The sequence below is a fragment of the Mycteria americana genome, chromosome 7 (genome assembly GCF_035582795.1).
Source record: "Mycteria americana isolate JAX WOST 10 ecotype Jacksonville Zoo and Gardens chromosome 7, USCA_MyAme_1.0, whole genome shotgun sequence".
Lineage (NCBI taxonomy): Eukaryota > Metazoa > Chordata > Aves > Ciconiiformes > Ciconiidae > Mycteria > Mycteria americana.
Genome location: NC_134371.1, coordinates 66,663,499 through 66,679,911, shown reverse-complemented (window position 1 = coordinate 66,679,911; position 16,413 = coordinate 66,663,499). Strand labels below are relative to the sequence as shown.

Below are 16,413 nucleotides of genomic sequence, written 5' to 3'. Positions count from 1 at the left end.
GCTTTGAATATTTCCTGTCATACTCGCCTTGGATGAATTTTTTGTGGGAATGCTTTGCTTGTGAAGGTTAATGGTTAGCAGCAGTGAAAACTGAAGTCCTCTGTCAATCCTCAACTCTCAAACACTGCAGGTCACTGATGAGAAAGGCTCTCCACTCGGCCCCAGCAGAGGCTGCAGAACTGACCCTGATTGACGACCGCATATCTTGCCCGATTGACAGTCAACACCCTTCGCTGTTGCCATCACAGGGTCCTCTCAAGAGAGTGCCAGCTACTGATAAGCAGGCTAAATCCTGAGCCTAGCAGAGGACCTGCTAAATCCTGGAAATGGTGTAACTGCCTCACAATCTGGACCACAAAATCATTTGACTTTGAGCGCGAATCTCAACGAAAATATGGTAATATAGGGAAAAATGGTGTTTTCTTTCCTAATTATTCAGACACTTCTTCATGACAGTCATGAAACTGGCTGGGAAATACAGCTGGATGTTGCAAAGTTTCAGTTCCAGACTATTATGATGAAAACACTGTATTTCTAGTTCTTGTTAGAATCTATCTGTAATGAAATGAGATGAAAAAAATGCGAGACTAAATCACACACAAGTTAAATTTATAACCAGACATATCTGCTTTTGTTTCCTTGGGAAATGCTGGCTCTCAGAACTGCCTACATGCACTCTCTCTCAGAAGGTGATGAAACACAGGTTGGACCTCATCAGACCTTCGTCAGCTGATGGGTCCTGTTAGAGTCAACGGCCGACTCTGTCCAGCCCGCAGGAAGGCAGAAGAGACCAGCCCCACCAGGGTTCCCTGCTCGGCCACAGCTTTCAAGCCTGGAAAAAGTTCCCCATTGCTGTTCCCGGCAGACAATGTGATCCTTAAGGGTGCAAATCCGTTCAGAATTTGGTCCTGGCAAGTTACAAAGGTGCAAACAAGTTGACATCACCAGGAGCTTTGACTTCAGCGCCAGCTATGAGATTCCTTATTGAAAATGCTAAGGGCTTTTTTTTTAAAGCTTTTTCTGAAGCAAAGTTAATTTTAGATTAGTCCCTCAGGCTGTGATAACTCCTCAGTGTTGCTCTGTAAACAAGAGAGGAGAGTCTTCGTGCATTTATAAGATTCTGATGCAAATGATCCCATGAACAAGAACACTAATAAAAGCTGCCATTATTGTATTACCCTGTTTGCAACTGTAACTGATAGAAAACTTTCTCTGCAAGGCTTGGTTATCTGCTGCAAATGAGGTGTTTCAGGAATGTTAGTCATCTGAGACGATGTACTTTCTAACAGCACCAGTTACAGCACTGCCTGTTCGGAGAACTGCTCATGCCCGTGTACTCCTCAGGTGGGAATTAAGGGGCCCATCCAAGGACAGCTGACCCTCCAGACACCTCAAGTCCTGCTGCGCTTGCGGGTGAATACACACCCCCTTGGTGAGTAAGTGTAAAACTGGCTGGCATCAAATTCAGTCACAGCTGAGAGAGCCCGGGAGGCAGCTGGACTCCACCTGAAGTAGTGGAGATGGGAGGTTAGGCATGGCCTGAGAAGAAGGGATGGCCTCGGAAGGCAGTCTGGTTTTACTAGTTAAAAATTTGGCTGTCAAAGGAATTAGAGGCCTCTCAGCTACCGTTTAACTTACAGTGTAGTTGAGTGGTGGGGACAACCACAAAGAACGGTTACGTTTTCTGCCCGTCTCAGCTTGAGAGGAGGGTTTGAACAGTGAACTCTGCATCCGAGAAGAGTGCCTAACCCTTGGGCCAGGCGGGCACCACTTCCACTGGCTGAAGCTACCCCACTGCACGAAACAAGAATGCCAGGTTTTGGGACCAGAAAGAAAGCATACAAAAAGGGGATGGCCTCTGCAGCCTGTTAGTTAAGGCAGAGAGGTGGTTCCACAAGCTGCTTTTGCATTTTACCAGGTTGCACATAATCTCCTCCTTCCTTGCAGCCAAAGCTGTATTATGCCTGCCATGACCAGCCTTGCCTACAGAAGAAGAAAAGGAAACTTCTCTTTGCATATGTTCCCACTATTGCCTTCTCTTTCCCCCACAGCTTGAGGACCAGAATTTCTTCCTTTATGTTTTTAGGCATGGAAAAGTAAGCATATACTTAAACATTTTTTAAGGTTTAATACTCAAGTCCAGCCCTACTTAAGCAAAGAATTCACAGATGATATTTACAAGTCCAGTGCAATTACTGCAGGGTTGAAAAACGAGTTCTGTGAGTTACGGTACATCATTGTTTTTCTTTTTTCTTTTTTTTTTAATGTTACAAAGAACAATGTGCCTTTCATTTCCTGCAGTGCTGTTAAGGTACTTGCAGCTCAAAGCAGCAAGAATACATTAAAACTAAAAAGCATTTGGTTTGGGCATTAAACATTTTTATTTTTTAGATAAATGCCTCTCCCTCTACAGAAATTGTTTGAGCAGTGAATTTGGCACACATTTGTAATCAGCTGTAATAATGAGTGCTGTCTTGCTCACTTGAAATGGGAGAATTTACCAACTTCTTTAACAAGAATTTGCTAATCCACAATTAAAGTGGTGTGCTACCAACTTTGACTTATCAAATCACAATACCACATGCTCGAGAGACATCAGTTGTCTGTAGAAAATGACACAGCGTTCTTCTGCTTTACACAGCACACTTCGTGTGTACCTTTACGCTGCAGTTATTAATTCGCCAGGACTACCACATCAAACACAAACATCGCCTGGTGGATGTCTGACATCCATTTACTGACAGCAGTAACACAGTGCTGTACCACAATTATTAACCAGTTTGTGCTACACCCTCCTTGCCTTTCTCCAGAGTTAAACTCCTGCTGGAGCAGAACAGGATTCGACTTTTAATATTCTATGAATCTCTGAAAGCTAGAATCACAAATATCCCCACTTTGCAGACAAAAAGACTGAAAAGTTTTCCTACAAAAGTTTAAAATAATCCTACTTACAAAAAGAAAATCTATCCGATAGCCGTTTCCATGACTGAGAGAGAGAATAAAAGCCCTAGAGAGAGTCCACAGCAGTGCTGAGCTGGGAATTCAGTTGTTCCTGATCCCCAGGCATGCAGTCACTTCACTACATCAGACTAGCCATTTTGTCATCCTCAGTTCACTGAAAACTAGTTTGTTTATAAAATACAACACCAAACCAGTACATTTAACAAGCTTTTAAAATCAATAACCTTTCTTTTTGATTGGGTGAATTGCAAAATCACTTTGCGGTGCCAACTGAAATGAAGCTTTTACATACCATTAGGCAACTACAAAAGTGGGGAATTTTCCACACGGGTGTTCCACCCAGCTGGTCAGAAAAAAAACTCATTTGAGCAAAATATCAGGACATCGGAACATGCTCCTGCCTTTCAAATGAAGTTGCTGGCCTCTTTCATCATCCCTCCTGCAAATTTCCTCACCCACGTAACAAACAGACAAATTCTGGGTTTTCTTCCTCTCCCCGAGAAGCTCTTTCCCATGCTAACGGACCTGAGAGACAGCAGCACTGTGCACACCATTCGGTGACATGTTAGCTTTACCCCCGGTTCCAGGACAAGACATCTGGACCTTGGACCGTGCATGCACGAACGAGCCCTGTCTCGCCTGCATGTTTGCTTTTCATGACCATCGTGCTGGATACCTCTTTCTCTCTAGGAAAAAAAAAAGCTTAATATTTCTGTAAATTTTTGTAGTAGTGGTCGGGTAAGTGACTGCCTGAAAACTATTCTGGCTTAATGAAGGCTGAAGAAAAGGCTAGCGTTGGTGTTAAAGCCACCACTGAGAGCAGAAGATGTCACCATCTTCTCTGTTCGTGATGGTTCTGCTCCAGAAAATGCAACTGTAAAGCCCACTAGAAAAAAGGAGTGGCTCTAAAAAAGACAAGCTTTTTTTCCCATGAACTTCACTTTAATGAAGGTTAGAAATATGGGCTTTCCAAAATAACACATACAATTTAAAATGATAAATTAAAATCTGTAGTAGGAGGCCTTCTTTTTCAGGGCTGTATAGTTGACCCTTTTGAACCTACATTACTCAAGGTATGCAAAATATATGTGTATAATAAATAGCTCTAGAATTTATGGAGTGGAACAGAAAGGATATTAACAGGCAAGTAGAGAGGCTGTATAACCCTCACAAGGCCTTTAAAGATTTATTTTTTTAAAATGAAGGAATGCATGCATGTAAAAGGTAGTACTTAATCGATACACTTCTTTGTGCCTTCCAGAAACACATGCAAAATTATTCCAAATCTGCCCTCAATCTGGTCATTCTGCTGTTAGCGTCAGTGGGAATAAGATTATTCACAATACGGTTTTTCTTTGATTTAAAAAAAAATTCCTCTCTGTGTGGGCTCATTCCCACTCTCAGTAAAATCAATTACGAGACTCCCCTTGACTCCGGAGGGATTTGGATCAGGCCCTGTGGAAGTGGGTCTACAGCAAGTGTAGAACAACGCAGTTAATATGATTTATTGTGTCCGTTTCTGTGCGTGCAGTTTTTCATTTTCTAAAGCCTGCAGTTTTGCTTTCATCCTCACATTCAGTAGATAAGAGCTGCAGATCTGTGTTGATCTACACACTGGGTACACTGCAAGCTGGGGGCTGTGTGTGCTGAGAATGAGCTCAGCGTCTGCCCAGGGGGAGCAACCCCTTTAGGGCCAACAGACTGCGTTAGATGCATTTGTAAGAAAGATCTCCCACACAGGCATTGCAAAAGGTGCGTAATCAGTTAGGAGGCTTCTGCTGTGGTGGGGAAAAATACCCTTTAGTAAAACTGAGAAAAAGAAAAATCCTTTTCCTGTTTGTTAAAAAAAAGTACCTTTTGCAGGTCACCAGTAAAGTTCCAAGAATTCACTAAAAGCTTGTTTTACAAGGAAGACTCAGGCTCCAAATCAGAGATATTTCATTTCACTAGGCTTTTACAGATTTTACATTACTAAACACTGACATTGCTGCTTTTTGGGGTGGTTGTTGAGTAACAGGCTTCCTTAAGACTGAGAAACTGCAGGGTAAGAAGAACTGTGGTTTAATAGCTGCGAAAGAATATTATCTAAACACGAAATAATAACATGCTTGGTGCCTAATACATTCTAAATTAAAACATGATTTAATAAACATAGGCAACATATTCCCCACAAAAAAAATAGCAGAATTGGCAGAACAAAAATCACAGTTTAGTCAGTTCTTCTCTTAACCTCGCAATCCTTTGGCTACAAATTAGAATTTCTGTGAACAGGATTGATAAGGGAAATTAGGCACTGTCTTTCAGAAACAACAGAAATGTTTTAAGATGGTATGTTTAGAGATGAGCAGCACAAAATCTATCAAAATATGAAACCTTTCATATTTCAATGGGAGGAAAATACAGGAACCCCAAAAGCCAAAATCTTACCAGCCCAATGAGCCCTATGTTCTATGTCCTATGATATATGCTGGTATTTTGAAGTTTTTTATGCACCTAAATCTCTTCTTCTTCCCTTAATTGTATCTGCCATTTAAACCCTGATCCAAATGCAGTCTGGATGTGAATGCAGCCCTTCAACCTCACTCCCACTTGCAGCTTGTTCAGTTGCTAATAAAGTCCCCAGAACACACACTGAACACATATACAGCTGTAGGGATTTGAGGCAAAAGCAGTTAGTTGCCCTGTGAAAGGGCAATTACGGTTGTATTATTATAGATACAATATTTCTACATGAGATGGATTTACATATCCCAGAAATGGTGACAGGTTTTAGAGACAAAAACCCTTCACACAAATTCTTTTCCGCATACGCACAGTAGACCCCAGTACAGTGGATCCCCCATCTACATTCAGGTCTTATAAAAAAAATCTGGTTATGGATAAAAAAAGTCAAGAAAAACTATTAATAATAATCACTTTCACTTTGGGAGACATTATTTCTAAGTCCTAAATATAAGTAGTAAAACAAAACTCAGTTGCCGATGGGCCAACAAAAATTGTTGAGGTCTACCTTACTTAAACATAAAAAGGAAGAGAAGCTGTTCCCTTACACACATACTTATCCTTTCACATACAGTCCCTACAGAAATTCGCTATTATTGAATGATTTTTTCTCAGGCTGCTTTACAAAGCAAGCCACTGGTTCAGTAGAAGCTATTGCTTCTACTTTAAAACTGTCCCAGTTCAAAGAATATTAGTGTTCCCAAAAGTCACAGTCCTGCTGCTACTTCCAAATAAGCTCACGCCGCTGCCACCTGAAACAATGGTATTGCGAATACACAGAGAAGAAGGAGCAACAAGCTCTAGTTGAGCCTCCCTGCCCTGCTTCCCCGTAGTACCTACAACCTTTAAAGCACACCGATAAAAAAATACAGACACCGCCGGTAGCACCTGTATCAGCCTTGCAGTGGGTACCTGCCTGAGCAGCTGGTATGTTTATAGGTGTGCAGTCCTGCCCTGAAACTGCAACGTTTGGGAGCGTTGCTGCTCCGTTTTGTTTAGCAGATTTTTGCAGTAGAGAACGGGTCTGCAGAAACATATTTCAAAGCGACCATTTTGTTGCGTGGGACTATCGGAGATCCTGCACTCTAAAATGATGGCTGGCCACATACCGAAAGTTAGGTACTTCAGTGCGTCATGTGAGAGCATCAATAAACAAAATGAAGTTAAAAGCACATAGATAAAAATGAAAGCGATGAAGCACACACCCCTAGGGGGTCATGACTCACGGCCCAGGGATTGAAAGCCTTTGCTACGGAGGAAAAAGGATAAGGGTTGCATACAGCAGGCTCTTTAATGGCATCTCCCTAATTAAAATTATTTTTAAAGGAAAAAAATGTCTCTCTCCAGGACTGGAGAAACAAATGCTACCTGAGATTTGTGAAACAGTAGCATTTTAGCTATGAGGAGAGTACACAGCCTATTTGTAGCTATCCCATGTCAATTATTCTGAGTAATCTTTTTATATTAGACATAGGAAAAAAATCTTTATAAATATGGGCTGTTTTAATAACCCAAAGCAGGAGCAGCAGGTAAGAACTTACCATTTTCTGGCTGGTCCTTAATATCAGCTTCACTTGGCTGGCTGGGACTTTCAGATTGACTTGAATCTGAAAAACATAAAATACAGCCAAAAATTACAGGGTCTGCTGTGGAAAATAGATCAGAGGCGCCAGACTTCCTCAAAAGGCTGAGAGTACAAACTAAGGACAGGAGTGTTGCACTAGGACATGATAATGCAAAAGTCCTGTGCCTAGGTAATATTTTTGCTAGAAAAAAAAAGGGAATCTTGTTTACAGCACTACACAGAGTGCTTGGTGTGTGTGTGTTAGCATAAATTAAGCTTTGAGAATCCTTCTTTTTAGAGAAGGCATATTTAAACTACTCTCCTACATGTTTTTTATAATGCAGCCTCTATGTTGTATACAAACCAGAGCCTTAATCCAACACATAGTAAAGTCTCAAAACATATTTTCAAGCAGGCATATAAAGGTAACCAAGCAACACTACAAAGTCGTGGAGATTGTTGTCTACACATTTCTGGAACAAAATCTGCAAAACTGATAGAAGAGCTGATTCTCCTCATACTTTTGCAGTTGTTACAGCACTACGAGATCACTGAAATGTACGGCATTGCCCCTGATTTGCAGTGGTACAAATGAGACCAGATACTGGATGAACTGCTTTAGAACTTGTGCAAATAACGGGTCCTACAAACTCCCAGCCAGCACTCTCCAACGAACACAATTTATTTGCCTAAAATAATAAAATGACCTATAAAAGGGTATGTGTAAATACAAGTGTTTTGCATTTTTAACACATTATTAACTCTACTTTATGTGAAGATGATCGCTCTTTGGCTCAAAAATTATTCTTAGTAGAAGCTTTCATCAAATAGTATTTTCCTTCTTAATTATTTCTATCACTATGGATTGGGAAAAAAGGTCCCTTTACCTGTGTGGAGAAATATTTTTTAAAAAGATCCCTCAAATTACTGTTGTCACAATTAATACAAATAGAAAAAGATTTCTTTTTTTTCCCCTCAGAAATTGTTCTGTAATTTATTGATCCCATTAAAAAAGTTTTTGCTGTGAAACAAAACTTAGGAAATGAAACCACTTGCTACTGCATCAAAAACACTCCCAGTTGTGGCAAACCTATTTTCTGACTTCACCTTGACTTTGCAGAGTTTAGAATTAGCTGTCTGAAATTTGACCACATTTCAGTGAGAAGTCAATGCAAGATCAAAAGGTCATGACACTTAACTGTGATTAAATTGAAAATCTTACTTCTATTGCAACAGAGTGATAACACCACCCCTTCTTTTTCTTTGAGGTATTAATAGTGCTGGAAGAAGCAGTACTACTAGTGACCTTGGGTCAAGCAATGCTAATTTATTGCTTTAAAAAGGTTCCTTGCTTTTAAGCAAATGAAGATTTTAATTACCGCAGAGCACTATAAAGAAAATGCCTATTTTAAATATTCAATTTTTTTTTTTTACCTGCTGACTGTATGCATTAGGTATCATTCAGCAGCTTAGAGGACAATCTTGTATAAATTAAAAACTACAGGTAAAAAAAAGTGCTCACAAAACAAATTTTGATAAATTTCAGAATATAAACATTCAGAATATTTAGCAAGGAAAGTTTCAGTCCTGATACTTCTATTTAAAATCAATGAAATCCTTCTAAAAAGTGATATGTTTCCCAGTGTGTCCAGAATCCATTTCCTCTTGTTTATATTTATTATTTTCAATAATTTCTCCAATGAAGCTCAGGGAAAAAAATTGTTCTCACTTCTGCAATTTTGTTTTAAATATTGATCTTCTGTGTTATCTTTAACTGAAGCTCAAATCAGTGACAGCAGATAGACTACCGGGTAATATGCACAGTGCTGTTATATTCTGGACACTAGATTTTGGCAAGAAGTTTCATGCTTCCGATCGCGCAAAGGTAGAAACAAAGGTAAAATATTAGGAATGTAAAATATTTAGTTAACATTCAAAGTCAACATTCAACGGATTTCATTTTACAGGGCAGGCATTAGGCTTTTGCTTATTTTTTAGGTTTTTCTTTTCCTCCAGCAAGCCATGGTTCAATCAGCGTTTGGGCTTTATGTTTAACGCAGGGTCAGAATTCCACAAAAATTTATATATTTTTAAAAGTTACTGCAGAAATACGGGACTCAAAGCATGTTTTCCTTTCAAAATTTTAAGCAATCCAGCGAAGCAGCGAGACGGACGAGGGCTCAGTGGCAGCGGCAGGAGCTGGGCTCGGCGCTGGCACTCTCAGCCCCCAGCCTGGCACCCTCGCTCCCCAGCACAGCCCTGCAGCCGGTGGGCAGCACACAGAGCGGGAGCTGCTCCTGGATTTTGAGAAACAAAGTACTTTTGTTTGCGTTGAGTGCTGTTTTTCCAACACCAAAGCTAGTGGCACAAGAGAGACTCTACTGGCCATAGGACATTTGTTTGCATACTGAATCTTAACTTTCTTCTTTTATTACTCTGGCTACTGCGATAGCATTTTTCCTGATTCTGTTTTCCTGTAACCCACCCCTTCGGCTGAAATGAAATACTAATTTCTAAAAAAGACAACAAAGGCTTTAAGCACTATTCTTGATGGAGAGGCACGGGGCAATAAAATGCAGGACGAGGTAGAATTAAAACCAATCTATACTGCGGTAGAGATCACGGGAGGCTACCGAAAACACGTACTGGGCAAGCGTATGCTCAGCATTGTTATGCAAGGTGGCATCTTGTGGAAACCCCAGATAAGAAGACTGAGTTAAGGCACTTAGCCAAAATGTTTATATGCAGAATTTTGCTTCCCTGATTTTATTCAGATGCCGCAGATGATCCGGTACATATAAATGTGCCGCCACATGGTTAAGAGATTGGCAAAATCAGAGCCGTTGTATTTTACAGTCTTGCCTAGGACGAGAGAGTCTTGCTCAGCCTCCACCGCTCGCTCTCTGCTTTTTCAGCAGTTGGCAGTAACTCCTGTCGGGGCTTTTTTGTTGTTTTGCACATGGAAACTTTAAAATTCCAGTTTTCTGAATGTTTAGTGTTTTGCGGGCTCGGCTACAACGGGAGGGGGAATGTCTGTCCTGCTGAGTCAGTTAGCCAAACAGGTGACCGGAGGAATAAATTAATTTTTGCCCATGCATAATTGATATAAATGGAAGATCGTTTTCATAAGCATTTGCATTAAATCAATAAAATCACTTACTATAGAGCAGTTTAACAATTCATTTGATTTTCTCTTTTCTATATATTTGATAGCCACTCTGCAAAACAGTATACACTTTATGCCTATTTTCTTTAGCAACAACACTGCCAGTTAAATTCTACCACCTGCAATAATTAGAGCCATTGGAAAACATACAAAACAAAATATACAGTAGATGCGAGCCCCTCTTGAATCCACGGCCCCCTGCGGCAACGAGTTTCATTGGTGCCTTAAGCTAAGGCTGGTAGGAAGCCAAAGAATCTGTATATTACAATAAAGTGCATGTTATTAAGGGGAGGATTTAAATGATTTCAGATGGAGTTGGAAATATTATAGTGAGGAACCACTATTAAGATTGCTGATTTAAAAAAAAAAAAATCACTAAGGAATCTAGTTTTATATTTAAGGAAGCTTAACCTTGAATAGCACAATGGGTTTTATTTGGGGGCTTTTTTAGTTAAAGGAAAGTTAGTGGTTGGAATTTTTAACCCTGAACTAGCCAGAGTTAGCATAAGTACATACACTGGAGTCAAGGTTACTGGACAAGAGAAGCTCAAGGGGATCTGGTATCAACCGTAATCATGGGGAAAGAGGATACAAAGCATGTCGAAGCTATTTTACTCTCTACTTCCAAAAATCAACTATGATTAAGGGATAAAAAAAACCCCAAACAATAAAACAGGCTAGTTTTTCCAAAGTAGCATTTCCTTCTACCTCTCTCTTCTCTGTTCCTCTTTGGATCTGTTTCTTAAGCATATGCTACCCCAGCGCGACCGAGATGGTTACGCCCGAGACCCAGGTCTGCCTGATCTCAAACCATAAGCAGACAGGGACCTTCAGTTCCAGGATGGAAGCTCTGGACTTTTCAATATGCAATTTTCCTTTTCAGCTGCAGCAGGAGTGCAGCTCCAGCCGGGCTGCACGATGGCTGCGTGGAATCAGGGCTCGCGGCGCTGGAAGGGAGCGCTCCATTGTTTGGAAAGAATAAAACCTTCCCAGGAAAGCCTGGCCCGTGGACAGGACCAATGTCAACAGACTGACAATGTTGTTCTTTTTTGTAGACCGTGACACAGACGGTGAAGAGTTGTTACACTCCTCCACCAAAAAAGCCCGCTTTGAGTGTCATGGCACTTCCCAGTGCTAAACCACTTCATGGCTACCTGACTTCAGAGAAATGGGACACTTTCTTGGGCACTCGCACTTTCTCGACATGCCGTGTTTTTCAGGGCGTGCTGAATCCAGCCTGGGGTGGCAGTGACCTACAGGGACCGGCCTTATTGTCTGCTGGTCCGCGCAAATGGAATTAACGGGTGTCAGGATTATTTTTTACCTATGTAGAGCCAGCCCCCACCAGAAACTGAGCCCTCGCTAGCAGCCAGCATGCTAATTCAGGTGCAGATGCATCTATCCTCTAAACAGTAAAGGTGATCCCCGCATAGTGGAGAAAAAAAATTACCGGCGATGCCAGATGAGCAAGGCTGCGCTGCCACTGCCCATGCTGAGCCTGCTCTGCAGCTAAATAAAGCGGGCTCCCTCTCCTCCGCTGCCAGCCCAGCACCTCGCAGAAGCACCGCAGAAGCGCACAAGTTAAATTTTCCATTCCTATCATGTTTGGGGGGGGGAAGGGGGGGAAATATTGTATAATAAACTGACATATTTTATTCAAGTTTCAGAGTCCTATTTGTAATAAAAAATTTATATGGCTGGGTTGTGTTCATGCAATAAATTTTTCATCTATAGTTTTGGGCATGGATTCTACCAAAGATTTATATACGTTAAAAAAAAATCTAAATCATGCTCCTTTATGTACAGTCTTACGTGGTGAGCTTAAGGGATTTACAAACAGAAACCAGTACCAGGGCTGAGGCTTTTTTACACTCACTTTCCCTTCATTATACATTATAATATAAATACATAGGGATTGCTCCATATATGCTACAATTATTATTTACAGCTATTTTGGTGGCTACTACTATTTCTTTTAAGGAAGGCCTGGCTCTCCGTTTAACTCCAGCCATCGCTTTCAAGTCAACTTTTATAGGGAGTTCAAAGTGCTTCATTATCATACACCTCACCGTCACACATGCACATATCCATACCAGATTTCCAGTTTTATTTTATACCCCCCTGTCCAGTATGCCCCATCCCCGCCGCTCACGAATAAGGTTCTGCAGTGGTAAAATCCCTGCGGTGCCAGCCTGGTTTTTTTTTATAAGGCGAGGACTCTTAATTCCTGTACACTGGGAAAGAGATTATCTTTGATAATGGAAATGTAAATCAAAGCTTGCTGTTGTTTATTCCAGACAGACATTTGTGTGTTAAGTCTGTTTATCAGGCAACACTTTGTCTAAGCCAGGAAGTAGTCAGCCTTTGTAACAAGATGTATGCAAATGATTTTCCCATGAGCCCTTGCCACAAAACTTTTGTGGCAAAAACCCTCCTTGTTACTTCACCAGTAAGACGCTACTAAGCTACCCCGTAAGTAGACTAGCAACAAAACAGCTAGCTAGACTATGCTGATGAGTTTGAATGAGACCAAAACATGTGCCCACAGTCTGTTGCTCGGTATTGTAAGCAGACTTTGTGTATTACATCTGTTTATCAGGCAACACTCTGTCTGCTGGGGCGGCTTTGTACCAAGGTAGATGCAAACAAAGATCTCCACAACTCCCCGGCTAACTTTTTTTGGACGCAGAAATTCCCGATTACTTTTCTCCTCGTAGGAAATAAGAACGTGAAACTTCGCCGTGAGGCTGCGAGACCCTAAAGCTGTATCAAAATGGTTTCATTTTAAATCAACTTTCTTTGTTCTCCCAAGCCCATAAATGATTTACTGCTATCGTGTGATAGCCTAGAATGTGGGGAATCTGTGTATTCCCATATTTGTTCCTTGATATTACAAACAAGTATTTGATTCACTTCTAAATGTTTGTTTTTAAAACAGTTTACAGCCTTTGATTCCTGCTTACTGATTCATTTCTGGAACATTTTCTATTTATTCCGTTGCAGTAGCAAACGTTAATTTTGACTTAATTCAAATTGTCATCAAAGGCTTCCTTAAGAAATCCCACAGCACAGATTTTATTTGTTATAATAAAATATTCTTAAAGTAAACATCATGCGACTGTGTTTTTTTAATTCCAAGAGATACAAAAATCCGTTACCCAAAGGATTCAAATTGGTTCAGCCCTTTTTCCTAGACAAAATAAACACTTTAGGACTTTACTTGTTTGTATTCTCCTCAGTGGTGCTGTATGCATCACCAGCTAAAAACAAAGAAACTTTTAGCTGCTCAGACAAAATGCAGAAGCTCCCCAAACAACGAAGCGGGGGGGTGGGGAAGCATTCAGAAAGTCTGACAGTCCATTCAATATAGGGATGATGGCCATAATGCATCCAGGGTCCCCTTGCTAATTAAATATGCATTGGCACAGTTTTGATCGATGCAAGCCATGGATCAGATGACACACCTGCAAAATCTTGAGCCCAGAGCTCCCAGGAAAAGGAAAATACAGGCTGTCTCCTTATCTTTGTTTTCAAAGGCTCTCAATTTCTGTGCTTAGATATCTAATTTAATTCTCTCACCCCTCAGCAAACTGGATTAGGAAAGTCAATACTGCCATTGTGCATCGACAGGAACACACAGCTTTCCTTTTATTCAATTTAGCCATGACCTTTAGACAAAGATAATGACAACTGTCTAAAAGTAAGGTAAGGCCTTAAGGAAGACCCTGCAGCGGGGCCCCTCTCGCTTTCTGCGGCTCCTCTGCCCGGGAAGAGCCCACCAGACATGGAGCAAATTCAAAAATAAATTTTCTCCCCAGTCCGCAACGACGAGCTTGGCGGAGCGGCACCCTTGGCCGTGAAGGGCTCTGTCCCACCCCGAGGAGCTGAGACACCTCGCTGCCGGCGCGGGACGGTGGCCGGACCCTCGCGAGCCATTTGCCGAGAGGTGGCAACGTCTCTGGAGGAAGCACGCGTGCCAACAGCAAGTGCCGAGCACTTGCACGAAGAGGGACTGCGCTGTCCTATTTTTTCTGTGGCTGTTAGGGAAACAGTGAAACGGAAGGGTCAGGCAAGTGTCGGCGGTAGCACTAATTTCTAATTTCTGGCTCCGATACTTGGGAGGAATCGTAATCCTAGAGCTAAGTGCACGGCGCGGAGAGCCGCATGCAACCGCGCTTCGCTGCGGCAGAAGGAGGAACCGGCACGCGGATTTTCCTGGAGCTGAGCTGAAGCCAATGGAAATGACATTACTTTCCAATAGGTCTCGCATCAGTATTTTTACCAGCCTTCCTACATTAGATAGCATCTTTCTAATACATCTGTAAGGAAAGGACAGAGAACATGCTCTAAGCTAACGAACAGCTATCAGACAGTAATCCACTTTGGTACCTACAGATACAGGTCGTACCTGAATCAGTGATTTAGGCATATAAAAATTCATATTCATTGAGCAGCCCAGCTCCACAAAATGTTAGCTTCCATGCTGCACAATGTTTAATTCTGCAGTATTTTTTTAGCTGCATTTAAAAATATACTTGGCATTTCTAGCTGTGGACCAATATTTTTCTCATGTCTTTTTATACAGATTTGGAGGGAAAGATATTTGTAATGGAAAAAAATATGTGCAAAGTTGGATTGCTAAGTTTCTGTAATCTTGGGAAATAAAAAAAAGCAGCCTATGTAAGAGCTACAAGAAACCATATGGATCAACAAGAGCTGCCCTCATATCCCTGGGAAATATAAATTAACCTACATTTCATCATCATAAACCCCAAAATAAGAAATCTAATTAGAGTCTCTACCCTCAGATTCACTTCTAGAAAATTTGCTTATCCCCCTCACAAAATGATTTACAGTACTTATATCCATTTCTTCAGAGTGATTTAAATTTATTGAATCATTTCAATTTTTAGAGAGCTTCCATTTGGATCTGTATGGGTTTCTAGACATATGCAGTGCTCAGTTATTTAAAATTAATTGCAGTACAATAATTTTAAATTGCTTCACACTATACGAATCTCAAGTGCTTTGAAATATTTGAACCATTGTATTTAGAAGCCATCAAACTTCCGAGCACATGCATCAAAGAGTTGTTTTAAAAGCCGAAGGGCCGTGCTGATGATCCCAAAGTGCAGGTGAGCACGGCTCTGGGCATGCTCAGTGCACACGGATCTGAATTTATAGAACAATTCAACAAATTTTGCCCGAATGTCAATCTTTAATTAACAAAAACGGATTCTGTAATAATTTCAAACCACTAAAAAATTTCTAAAACTAGAAAAGCACTGTTATAAAATAATGGCATACATTAAAAGTATTATTACTTCTAATGTATATTTATAGAACATCCTTTTATCCTGGAAATTAAAACATCTTATTAACATTAAACTAAGCTTTACAATACCTCTGTGGGAAAGGTGAGTATAACTATGCCCACTTTACGCAGGGATGAAGGAGGCACATAGAGGTTAAGTGATTTACCTTCAGAGGCACAGTTACTAAAAGGAGTAAAAAGCACGGGGCTGAGCTCTCAAGCCGCTCCTCTGGATAATAAAGTATCATTCCCACCAATACAGCCATTACAATGGCAACGGCACTGACCACTTAGGAAGCCTTGAACTACATTATATAGAAAATTACTTGTTAGAGTGGATCCAAAGTCACCTAGAAGGGATATTTCCAGTCACTCTCAGCTTCTGTTTTCCTTGCCTTTTTTTTCTTATTAGGTATTTTGAAAAACAAGAAATCATTTCTACATTTCTCTCTGGAGTATTTTCTGACTCAATTTAACAATAACAACAGTATTTAGGGTGACTAAATAGCTGGTTTTGCAATGTCTGACTTCATGTGTAAAGGCAAGTGAAGATGAAACTGTGTGATGAGCAGATCTGGTAGCTTTGGTCAAAGTCTCCAGCTCTGCTTTTATGCAATTTTACACTGGTGAGTAAACCACCATCAGCAAGCAGGATTATGTCCACCATATGGTGAGACTCCATTGGCGGTAGTACAGTCACCCAATTAATCTCTATCCCCCACCATCCCCTTGTTATTTATTTATTGTGACAAACTCGTCCTTATGGGACCCAAGGCAGGGAGCTGCGTATTCCCAGGCTATTCTCGTCAGTGCCCATCCTCATTCTTTATCCGCGCTGCCCAAGCAGTAGCTGGCGGTCAGGTACCGCTCCTCTGGCCAAGACGCATGGTGCTGCAAGGTCACGAC

At 41.0% G+C, this 16,413-nt stretch overlaps 1 protein-coding gene across 11 annotated transcripts in view; it reads right to left on the bottom strand.

Moving 5' to 3' along the window:
* The window catches only part of NFIA (nuclear factor I A), a 256,456-nt gene that overhangs the window by 110,882 nt on the left and 129,161 nt on the right, over window positions 1-16,413 (bottom strand). For 10 of the 11 annotated variants that reach the window (XM_075508866.1, XM_075508865.1, XM_075508875.1 and 7 more), the window contains exon 3: window positions 7,005-7,070. The exons of the other annotated variant lie outside the window; for it this stretch is intronic. In XM_075508866.1, coding sequence (XP_075364981.1) covers window positions 7,005-7,070 — 66 coding nt within the window. The remainder of the gene's footprint in view (window positions 1-7,004; window positions 7,071-16,413) is intronic. 11 annotated transcript variants of the gene reach the window in all.